The sequence below is a fragment of the Antechinus flavipes genome, chromosome 3, assembly GCF_016432865.1.
Source record: "Antechinus flavipes isolate AdamAnt ecotype Samford, QLD, Australia chromosome 3, AdamAnt_v2, whole genome shotgun sequence".
In the NCBI taxonomy this organism is placed as follows: domain Eukaryota; kingdom Metazoa; phylum Chordata; class Mammalia; order Dasyuromorphia; family Dasyuridae; genus Antechinus; species Antechinus flavipes.
The window spans coordinates 370,802,700-370,815,652 of NC_067400.1; the positions used below are offsets into that span (position 1 = coordinate 370,802,700).

Consider the following 12,953-nt stretch of genomic DNA (forward strand, 5'->3'; position numbering starts at 1 on the left):
TGCCTCCTATAACTATACATACATATAAACATCTATCTATATGTGCACACATTAATATATATATATATATATATATAGGTAATATATGTGTGTATGTATAGACACATATACATATATTCTTCCTTTTTTTGCCCAATTCAGATCATCATTCCCCTCACCATTTCTCACTCTACTGTAAAAGCTCTTCCTTGGGTATCTCTTTTATGTGAGAAATTGTCCCCATTCTTCTTCTTTCCTGTTCTCCCAGTGTTTCCCTCTTTCTCAATCATTCATTTTTAATATGATCCCAATATAATCTATTCCTACCTATTCTGTCTATGTAGAGTCCTTCTAACTGCGGTTCTTTGGAGGTACACATATCATCTTCCTATAGAGAAATGTAAACAGTTTAGCTTTATTGGTCCCTTCTGATTTTTCTTAAATATTTATTTTTTTATGTTTCTTTTGAGTCTTGTATTTTAAAATTAAATGATCTATTCTTTTTTTATCTTTTCCTCAGGAGTGCTTGAAAGTCCCTCGTTTTATTAAGTATCTATCTCCTCCCCACCATGAAAAATTAGTGTCAGTTTTGGTGAAAAATTACCCATGCAGATATCTTGTAAATAAAAAGCTTCCCTTCCTTCCCCCCCACCGTTTCCCCCAGATGGCAGGTTGACCAATACATGTTAAATATGTTATAGTATAAGTAAAATACAAAATACATACAGTTATTTTGCTGTACAAAAAGAATCAGACTTTGAAATAGCGTACAATTAGCTTGTGAAGGAAATCAAAAATGTAGGCGGACAAAAATAGAGGGATTGGGAATTCTATGTAGTGGTTCATAGTCATCTCCCAGAGTTCTTTCACTGGGTGTAGTTGGTCTCCTATAACTTTCTAAAAATGTCAGCTATTCTTCAAGGTCCTACACTGCAATAACTCTTTATGGAAGTGATTCTCAAAGGGTTTGCCATGGAGTTCAGATTGCAAACATTTACCAGATGAGTAATAAGAAAACAAAACAAAAAAATGCAACAAAAGCAACAAAAGACAACTCTTTTATGATTCTTGGCAGTGAAGGTAAGGGAAGATATAAAATGATATAGCTTGAGGAGATGATGGGATTAAATTAGGAGTTGTTGTTTATTTTGTTCTTTTTTTAAGGATAGGAATTTGGACATTTTTAGCAGGCAACAAGTCAGGAGCCAGTAGATAGAATGAGACTGAAAATAGGTTTGAAGGAATGATGGATAAAGGAGTCTCTTGGAAGTCGTGAGAGGGAATGAAGCCAAATCTAAAACAACAATTAACCTTGACAAAGTGAAAACACACCAACATAGAGACTGGTAGAATACAGTAACAAAACTTATTTCCTCTTTTTTGTAGCATCAAAGTACCATAACTTCTCCTTCATTAGGTACTTCTCCATTTGCAATTAATGTACAGTGAAAGTAGAAGCAACCAGCAAACCCAGGGATATTGAGCCACCCATTACTTCCTTTCCCATTAAGTTATAAGAGACAATTAAATTTCCAGTAGGATGTTGCCCAGGACAGAAATGGGTGGGGCATTCCTGAACATCAGACTAAAGTTCTACATGTCTTGAGCAGTGATGCAAAAAGACACTGAGAATGGTCTTGAAAGAGGATTGAAAGAGAGGAAAGATGTAGAGAGGGTATCATCCCATTCATAAATCAATAATAAAGAAAGGCATCTTCAACTGTTGTTTACCTCTTGAACCAAACCTTTGATTGTCTAAGTTACCATTCTATGTGGTGGTAGAAAAAAAATGTAGCTCACTAGTTTAAAAATGAAAGCCTCATTAAAAAGGCTCATAAGGGCTTCTTAGACATCAAATAGCTCTTCCAAAACAACATTTTGATGAGTTAAGGCTAAATGAGTCAGAAACATACGGATTAAATTTCCCTTGAAATACTCAAGGGTTTTAAAACGAAGGAGGAAAGCACTTGGCAAAACATAATCAGCCCTTTGCCAAACCCAAAACATTTGAAAAACGGTTCAAGACATTTTGCCGAACTCTAAAGCCTGCCAGGTTCTCCCATCTCTGGCTTTAAAATAATAGACTATGAGCAAAAATCTATTCTCAACATACGGACATCCAATAGGATCAACTGTCATATACCTGAGCTTTGGATTTAACATCATGTCCCCTGTAGCTTATCTTGAACAATCCTTTGTTGAATATTTTGGCCCCTATGGCACAAAATTCTTCTTCATATTTCCCAGATTCCTTTTTCTGAGATAACCTCTGTACCTTATTAAATAACTTAGGATTCGTTTACTTTTATTTTTCTTCAGTTCATGCAAAAATATACACTTCATCCTATTTAAACATTAAGTCTAAAAGATTCTGTTATTGTATATGCCTTTAATGAACTGGACTTTATTTTTGAACAAAGAGGAAGATTGATACAAAAATATAAAACTTTTTTAAAAGGACCTTATTGTTTATGTACAGGAGCTCTCAATGTTTCTTTTGGGAGGGCTTTGTTTTTGCTTGCTTGTTTTAATAAAGGAGAGTCACCACCACTTCCATGCCATACACCTGGCCAGCATAGCCAGAACAGCAGGAGAAACAGCTGTAGAGAAGGGCAAGGAGGAGACAAAAAAACAGATTAAAAAACAATGGATCAAAAGGCAGGAGAGGAACAGCAAGGAGCAAAAGCAACAGCTGAAAATGGAGCACCTGCAAGGCAATGAAAGAGAGAAGGAAAAAAACCAACCTTTCCTGGGATCCCTCTGGAAGAGTAAAGACAAGGGAAATATGAAAAAGAAAGTATAGAAGTAGAATTGGAAGAGAATGAAATAACTTCTCTTCCCTTTCAATTTCTTTATTATATTTTATTATTTATTTATTTTAACTGGCTACTTTATTTTAAACAAGAATATTATAGCAAACCTGACTCTGTCCCTGAAATTGAGGCAATAATAAAAAATATGGATTAAAACATATCCAAAAAATTTCTACAGTAAGTATCAAAATGATTCCTGAATAAGCTTAGGAAACTTTGTGGTCTAATTAAAGCTCATTCTAACATCATTCCTACAGTACTTAGAGACTTGGGGCTGGAATAAGTCTTTTGCAGGCTGTTAGTATAATGCCGAATGAATGGGTTTGAGTGAATTGGGAATGGGGTCATAAAATTTGATCTGTCTGACTCAACCAGGATCCCCTTAATGGTAAACAATGGGGCAAGATTGGTATTTCTTGGTTCCTGCCTATCTAGTGACTTATTACAAATTAGACAGAACAATATATTTCTTCTACGTCATTTGATTGCAATTGGTAGATATGGCCTAATTGCAGGATTTATAGACAATTCAGCTCAGCACTAAAAATACTGGCCTCAGCCAGTCTAAAGAATAGTTTTAAAAATTTGTGTTCTGTGAGGAGAAGAGCTGGCAGACATTGTTTTATTTTCCTTTTTTTTTCTTTTATTTAATCATATGCAGAGTTACAGAGCACTACCAGAAATGTTGGCTTGAAATGAAATGGAACAAAATCACTATGATGTTTTTATTATGGCTAAGACCCTCATCCCCAATCCATTCAATGAATATTTATTAAGTGCATATTATCTGCAAAACAAGGGCTAAATAATGTAAAAAATAAGAGAGACAGACAGAAAGACAGACAAATTGTCTTTGGGGATTTATGATTTAATAGCAGTGGTAAGGGGATATCATATAACTATAGTCAAATAGGCTATAAATGTATAAAATGCTTAAAATAAAGTGAATTGTTCTAATAGAGTAGAAAAAAATTCTAGTTTGAAAGATCAGAGATGGTATTGGCATTTGCCCTGAGACTTTAGAATAAGGATGGGGAAGACTTCAACAAGTGAAAATGAGGTAAGCACTTAATTAATGAGATTAAAAATATCTGGCAAACTTTATTCTTCTATTCAGTTTGCTATTTCTCAGGCTAATTACTCATTTTAGTAAAGACTTCTGCTTTACTAAACAAATTAGCATAGGAATATATACTTTCATTTCACAAAAGTACTTGCATTTTGAGCCTTTCATTCCAATTCAGGAAATTAAGAACACCTTAAGAAACAGATTTTGTACTGTGATCAAGAACCGGGTCTTCATTAGATAAACAAACTATTGTTTTTGGAAGTAGAAAGCTAATTCACTGAATTTTTTCTTTCCTTAGATTTTAGCTAAAATTTAATTTTCAGTTCAATTGATGAGATATACACACACATACTTTTATTACTGTTATATTAGTTACAGTTACAAGACAAAAAAGAATTAACTATTTGGTAGAAGTAATGTATTAACAGTGACTTAGAAACCAATTAAATATTCCATTTTTAATATAAATTAATTGTCCACCAGTTTTGAATTGTGTTTTTGAGAACATCTTTTGGCCCCATACTGCAAAAAGAAGATAATTGACCTATATGATCAGACGTCATGGATTCTTACTCAGCTGTTTCAGTAATTAACTGGGTGACCTTGGGCATGTTGTTGATTCCATTTAGTTTTAGACTGTATGACATTTAAGATCCCTATCAACCCTGCAATTGTAAGCCCATGTGGGGTAGAAAACTTCAAAGAGCTGAGCATAAAAATGGTCCATTTACCTCTAGATAACTTAAATCTGTTCTGGAGTAAGCTATTTACTTGCGGAAGAGCAAAATGTAATGTTCCTGGGTGAATGATAGCTGAAGAGTAAGGGAAAGCCCATTTATGTGGTTTATTTGTCTAACATTGTAATAGGTAGGGTCCTTGCCTATACACAAAGAGGATAAGGTTCAATCCCTGCTTTCAAGGAGGTTAGAATATAGCTGGGATGACAGATTTAGCAAACTTTTAGGCAAAGAATTTGAAAGCTATAGTGTTGCCATAGTTTAGAATGTAAGTATAAGAAGAGTTCAGAGACAGAGAAACACAAATGAAATATCTTCCTGTCCACCTACCTACATACTTTTCACCGTGTCTTAATACATAGTCTCCTCACCTCCTGCTTAAAATCCCTAGTTTGCTTTAATGCTCAGAATAAGCACTACCTTCTAGAGAAGACCTTTCCTGAAAACCTATGCTGCTAATACTTCTCTAGAATTATTGTGTATGTATTTGTAAGTGTATATGCTGTCTCTCCCAATAGAAGATAAGGACAAGTATTCTCATTTTTGTCTTTGTGTCCTCAGGAACTAGAATTTTGTCTGTTATAGTAAGGATACGTTTATAAATGTGTTTGATTTATTATTATAAATGTGTTTGATCAATGAATACATTTATTCAAAGTATAATCAACAAGCTTTTATTATATGCTATATAAGACACAGAGGGTCCTCACATAGCAGAATTCCTTAATATTAACAGAAATTATGAATGTTTATTTGCTTAGATTAGGCTTTCTGTGTGTGACAATTATGTTTGAGGAATGAAATGTCTAACAGAATTGTATTAATTTATGTTATCATGTATGTTGGAAATATCTATTCATGATCATTAGTCTTTCCCACTTTATGTACAAGTAAAGTTGTGTCATATTTGAAGAATTTTCTTTTTACCTTTGTTCCCTTGAAACTTGAAATCAACGGTTCAGTTTCACCCCAAAAGACCACTTTCATTCTTACAGATGCTATCTGGGTTCATCTTATGCTACTATAGATTATTATTATCTAAGCTTGTCTTTTCCTTAATGATTACTCTCACTTTAATTTGATATTAATTAGCTGTTGGGAGATCCTGATGTCATCCATTCTTCATATATTCTTCTCAGTAGAATTGTGCTGGTAGACTAGCTAATGCCCAAGACTTCATAGCTGAAGTGAAATGAGCAGAACCAGGAAATCATTATATACCTCAACAACGATACTGTATGAGGATGTATTCTGATGGAAGTGGATCTCTTCCATAAAGAGAGCTAATTCAGTTTCAATTGATCAAGGATGGACAGAAGCATCTACACCCAAAGAAAGAACACTGGGAAATGAATATAAACTGCTTGCATTCTTGTTTTTCTTCCCGGGTTATTTTTACCTTCTGAATCCAATTCTCCCTGTGCAACAAGAAAACTGTTCAGTTCGGCACATGTATATTGTATCTAGGATATACTGTAACCTTTTTAACATGTATAGGACTGCTTGCCATCTGGGGGAGGGGGTGGAGGGAGGGAGGGGAAAAATCGGAACAGAAGTGAGTGCAAGAGATAATGCTGTAAAAAATTACCCTGGCATGCGTTCTGTCAATCAAAAGTTATTTAAAGAATTAAAAAAAAAAAAAGACTTCATAGCTGGCAATCTTGTCCTGCACTTAGTCAAATAGACTCAATAAGGGCCATTCATGAAATGGCACAAGAAGCCAAACAAGATATCTAATGTTAGGCCATATCTCATAATTATACATTAGTATAAAGTATACATATCAAACTCAAATGGCCACTAATCCATACATAAGTAACCCTGTGAACCATATACTGGCTTAGTTTTAAAATGTAATATTATTTATATTTCATTTTATTTTTATTTATTTTCTTAACTATTTCCCAATTACATTTTATTCTGGTTTAAGTTACTGAATATAGACTGCATGTACAGTTTTATTTTGATCTAGAATAGGGGTTCATATTTGTGTGTATATGTGTGTGGGTGTGTGATAGACACCTCTGGAAATCTGGTGAAATCTAATGCTACTATAGTTTGTTGAATATGTTCATAACTGAAGGCAAAGCTAAATTTAGATTTGAGGTAAGTGAAAATAAAGATGAGATTCTTTACTTTATTCATATTCACAGACATTCTGAATTGTATGCATGGACCTCTTGGGGGAAGTATCTGAGGACCCAGTTTAAAAAGCTTTAGTTTAGTTTAGTACTAAATTATATAGTAAGTGGATCTAATTTGGTGTTTTAAATAACTTCCATTAGGATAAACATAGGGCAGGATTTAATATCATAAAGAAGCTGCTAGAATTGCTGAGATTTATATGCCTAATCCAATCAACTATGATGCTTGCTTTTCATATCAAATCGTCCTTTTATGAAGTAGAATTTAATATTCCCTAATATAAAGAAATAAGTTATAATTTGACTTCTTGATCTTTTAGTTTCTTTCTGGCTTTAAATTCTATAGCTATGTATTTCTTGTAATGTATTATAATTTATCTTCTTTCCATAATATCTTCATTCTAAAATATGTGAATTGTGTTTATATACCTCTTCAATTTGTATACCATGAATACTTACTTTCTCCTTCTTACACTAGCTTGTATCTCATATTTCCTTTTTGGAGCAGGAAAATAGGCTTCTTGCTGTTTCCTTGCCTTGTCAACACAACCATGCATAGGTGAGAACAGAGACTAAAGGAAATCACACTGTGTACAACCTTATTTCCTTACCTCCACAGAATTTTTATTACAAGTGTGTTACTACAGTTAAATGAGCCTGAAGATTAGCCCCACTAGGATATTCATAAGTTATATGCAATCCAGGAAGTATAAATTGAAGTGTGAATGAGACTCTAAACATAGTGATCATGATGACTCCTTCCAACAAGAGCTCTAAGTACTTCTTTTCATGTTCTCATAAAGTAGTTATTATAAACACCTCAATTCCTTCCTTCCCTTTCTCTTCATCTACCATTTTTCCATCAGTCAATATTTTTGAAAAATGAAAGCTTTTTTTTCAAGATGGGATCAGCCATTTTTTGTAACGAGTTATATACATGTTCTATTTCTTTTCTCTATAAATCTAGATTTTGGTACCTTCACTTTCTCTCCAAACATGTTTAAATTGAACCAATATATTTTTCTGTAGTTACATTTCACTATATTTCAGCAAAAAGGCCAGTCTTTGCCTCCATTATGTTAATTGTTGATCAGAATGATCTTTTAATACATTTCCAGAGAAGTCCATGAATAAGAAAAGATATATAGATAGATAGATAGAGAGATAGAGAGATAAATAGATCACAGAGAGGAAAAAAAAACACTTTCTATAGTGTCAAGACCAATAAAACTCTCTGTTATAAAATAATTCAGAAAATGGCTATTGGAACTTGTGGGAAGTGAAGTCAATATAGAAAGACCCTATGTTAATTTTATGAATCCATCTTGATTATCATCACTATTAACAAAGCAGCAGGATGTAGTAGGGGGAAAAAAAAACTGTAGAGGGCCAGAACGCTGGAGAAGTATACTTGAAATAAGGTGTTAACTCAATGGTATTGATGAGATAATGATTCTCTAGTTTACATATATACTTAGTACTTAGTATGGTGACCTTAATGGTTCTCTAGTTCACATATAATCAGTATGCTGTAATGATGTAATTATAATAGGGTATTTAAGGGCTGAGAAGGACTGGAAAGGGGACATTCCATCCTTGATCAGCTTTGTGGTGGCTGTCCTGCCTTCATCACTCCTCCACTAAGACCAAGGACTGGGGCTGATCCCAAGGACTTCCAGAAAGCTAGCCCAAACATTATAAAAAAACCCCACAAATAAACACACACTAGAATTGGAATCCAAAGAACTGGGTTCAGGTCAGTTGTAGCTTTCCCATGTGTGATCTTTATTAAGCAAGTCACTGAACAGTTCTAAGTCTCAACTTCCTAATTTGAAAATAAAAATTTGGATAATTATCTGCATTACCACAAATAATATCTGCATTATTTCTCTGCCATAAGGGCCATTTAAAAAAACTGTTTTGTAACTATCAAGCCATCATCACAATTATTATTAGGGATAGACATAAAAAATTGCCTATATCTCTACTGTACATTTCTATTTTCCTTATTCTATTATAATCCTTAGTTCAAATATTTTTACTTATTGCTTGGGCTACTAATAACCTCATAAATCAGTCTGTTGCTGTCATTATTTTCCCATCTTCTATACTACCATGTAAGTATTTTTCTAATATAGAGATTGACTCACTATGCTCAAATCTTTGCTCAAGATCCTTGAATGGCTCTTCCTTTGTCCACCAGATAAAGTACCCAAAGCTTAGCCCATCATTCAGGAGCTTTTACAAGCCTGGCTCTAACTTACCTTTCTATGCATATTTTCATTCATATACTGAATGAAATCCTTGTCCTTCTGTGTCTTATTTATCTGCCTTTGCACACACTTTCCCCCATGACAATAACACACAACCTGCCATTCACATCAATTAACAACTTTCTCATCCTTCCAAAGCAGTGCAATCTCAGGACTTTCTAATCTCTAGTATGTACTTAACTCAAAACTTTTTTTTCTTTATAATATCCCATTTATCCTATGCAATTTTTGTACATATTTATTTACTTATCATCTCTCCTATTTGATTGTGAGTCCTTTGAAGGCAGGAGCTATCTTTTATCTTTTTTGAATCCTTAATGCTTAGCACAATGTCTGGTACATAATAGATGCTTATTCAATATTTATCAATTTATTGTTTTCTAATTAGCATCATAGTGATAAATCTATAACTATATACAATCTTCCCCCTTCCTCCCTATTACTATGTTTTTCTTCAGAGTATAGATTATTTTTCATCTCAGCATCCTACTGTCCACAGTAGGGATAATTTTTGTTATTGTTTATTCATTTTTCAGTCATGTCTGAGTCTCTACAACCCCTTTTGAGGTTTTCTTGGCAAAGATACTTGAGTGGTTTGCTATTTCCTTCTCCAGCTCATTTTATTGATCGGGAAACTGAGGCAAACAGAGTAAAGTGACTGGCCTGAAGTCATATAACTAGTATCTGAGACCAGATTTGAACAGACTTCTAGGCCCAGCACTCTTTCTACTACAGCACCTGGCTGACACAGGTATGAATGGTAACTTACATATTTCAGGCAGTTAATAAATGATTGCTGATTTGAATGGATTTGAATTACCCACTGTGATTTGAATAATTCATTGCAGAGAAGAATGTCCTCAAATTATCTGCAACTACCTATCAGAGAGTTTGGTAGTATGATGGATAGAGTGCCAGACCTAGAGTGAGGAAGAGTCACTTCCTGAGTCCAAATTTGTCCTCATAGTTAAGGAAACCTGGGTATTTCACTTAATCTGTTTGCCTCTGTTTTGTTATCTGCAAAGTGAACTGGAGAGGGAGATGACAAATCATTCCATTATCTTTGCCAAGAAAACCCCCAAAAGTGTCACAAAGTCAGTCACAACTAGAGAATTACTGAAAAAACACTACCTATTAAAGAGCCTGAATCTATTCACTTGAGATTCATTCCTTTGAGCTATTATATCCTAGGGGGAAGTGGGTACTAATATTGAAATAAAAAAATATATTAAGCTATTTCAGAATTTTGCAGTGACTCTGCTAATGTGGTAAACTTTAGAAATTAGAAAGAATTATTAAATATGAAAGAATACAGTATCAAAAGTATAAAAAATGGAGACAATAATATTGAAAAACTAAATACTGTCTCATGAAGAAAGAAGCAACTTTTTTTTAGTTGGAAGAATGCTACTTCATAAGTGCATATTTATTAAGTAACTATTATTTTCAATGCACTGTATTGGTAATATAAAGTGGAACAAAACTAGGAAGGAAATGAAATATCCAGTGATCAAAAATCAAAATCTAAAGAGAACAGTATTTCTAACTATTCATCAGTAATTCAAGGGTTTCTTAAATGATAATTCAGTCACCCTGGCACTTCCTAAGGTCCAGGGAAAGAGAAAGTGAGTCTCATTCCAATAACAGCAGGTATAAAAGGAGGGAAGGATAGGCATTTCATTATGGTTCATTTCATCATTTTGAAACAATTATGCAAACAAAAGACTTCAGTGTTGATTCACATAAAACAAAAATGAAGGTATAGCCCACAAATCATTCCAAAATCGATCAATCTATCTCTTAGTGTATTTAACTACTTGGAAAGGATATGACCTTACAGGCACTTGTGATAAGCTATATGTGCATTATTAATGAAGTCTATGACAGGACACTTCCTTCCTGATAAAGACTCTTGAAAGAAATAGGTTCATTCAAACTAATAATGCATAAGAGTCTGCCATGTGTTTAACATTTACATTTTTCTTGCAGATGGTTGAAAAAGAAGGATATCTCCAAAAAGCTAAAATTGCAGATGGAGGGAAGAAACTAAGGTATTAAAGAATCTTAATTTGATATGTCATGTAATTGATGTGGTCTCTTCATTCAGATGATTAAACCTGTGTATGACTGCCATTGTTTGGGTATTGTAAGGTATTGAATGATTACTGTCATTTTCTACTCACCTATCATCATTATCATCATAATTATTCACTATATTTTGTTCGGCTGCAGGAAACATACAAATGGGTGTTTCATGACTATTGGGAACTTGCAATCTAAATAGATGAGAACCTTTCTTTCCATTTGTTTATAAAATTCATGGTTTGGGGGATTAATGTTTGCATTTAGTGATAAATTCATGCTTTAAAAGGTGGCAGAACCAACAAGGAGCCCTGTTATTTTGAATCTGATTCACACCAACATAAAGGATCTGGTTGCTAGGGTGGACAAAATGTAATGTTGATAAAAGTAGCTACAAATTATGAAGAACAAATTTCAAAAGGTTCACAATAAAGACAGGTAGAACCTCATGGACTAAAATTCTTTGAGGATAGGGAGCCCAGATAGGATGAGAAACCCTCAAGAATAAAATTCTGAAGGAAAGAAAAGAAAGAATTGGAATTAAGAAGAAAAACAGAAGCTCTATGATGAGATATATGTGGATTTGCAGAGGGGAATCACTAAGCAATTTTGATAAAATGACATGTGAAGAAAAGGAAAGTAACAATTGACAATAGATCAAAATTATAAAAGTGTTGTGCATTTCTGAAACCATAGTGTCAGGGATACTGAAGTTCAAAGTTGAATGAAGCTAAGGAAATAAGTCAACACAGGGGAAAAAAAACAAGGTCAAATAAGGAAAAGGACTATCACTTGAAATACATGGAACTTGAAATTGGAAATCAGAGAAAAAGGATATTCAACTCTTATCTTATTTCAGTTTTCTTTGAATTGAGAATAATTTTTCACCTTATAAGAATAAAACAAAAATAGTTGATAAAAAAGTTGGTAAGTAGGAAGAGAGGAAGATATTAATTACTGTTGATGAGCTTGAGTTATCAAGATGAATTGCACTTTCTGGTACTGAAAAAAATCTGGGGAAAAATGTAATTTTTAGCCACCTTTGAAAGATCCTGAAGAATAAGAATAAGAGATACTACCATAATGGAAAAGAGTAATTTTTTTCAATTTTTGAAAACAAAAGAGAATGTCTGCAAATTGTACAACTGTATAGTGAGCTTGAGTTTGTTTTCTGATGCAATTTTGGAGTTAGTCTAAAATTATGAGCTATAACAGAAATCAATATATCTTTTTACTATTAGTTTTTTTTTTTTTTTTAAATCAACATAACAAGTACTAGATGTGGAGGGGCATGGCTTTGTGGAGTCTGGTTAAGAGAGTTCAGGAGTTATATTCTTTTCTATTTAGGCCATATATGCAGTACTCTATTGACTTGTGCAGATCATATTTTAGAAATAAAATTAATGAATTAGAGAAGTTTCAAAAGAAGGTAAGTCTGAGTTCATGCAATATAAGGAATGGCTAAAGCTATTGATGATGCTTAGAATGGGGAAGGCAAGAATTCAGTCATGTGATAGCTACCAAACAAATCAATTAGATTTGCTCTTGAGAAAATCTCTTAACTTCTCCCAGTCTGTTTCTTTATCTGTAAAATTAAGAGTTTGAAATTAGATGAAAGCTTGTAGGTTCCTCATTTCTGCATATCTAAATCTGAGTCATCCTTTGGAATCCAGATGAATTTTTACTTTTACCAGAAAGCTTTTCACAATTACTCTGGTCTACACTGATCACTCCTTTCTTTGGAGTTCTAATGTACTTTTAAAAGCATTATTAGTTTGTTAAAATGCATGTTAATTAGATTGCCAGTTTGCTAAGGGCAAAGCTGCTATCATATTCCTTTTCTCTCTCTCAATACC

At 33.4% G+C, this 12,953-nt stretch overlaps 1 protein-coding gene across 1 annotated transcript in view; it reads left to right on the top strand.

Moving 5' to 3' along the window:
* The window catches only part of ARHGAP15 (Rho GTPase activating protein 15), an 844,282-nt gene that overhangs the window by 125,789 nt on the left and 705,540 nt on the right, over positions 1 to 12,953 (top strand). Inside the window, exon 4 of the mRNA XM_051985817.1 lies at positions 11,005 to 11,066. Coding sequence (XP_051841777.1) covers positions 11,005 to 11,066 — 62 coding nt within the window. The remainder of the gene's footprint in view (positions 1 to 11,004; positions 11,067 to 12,953) is intronic.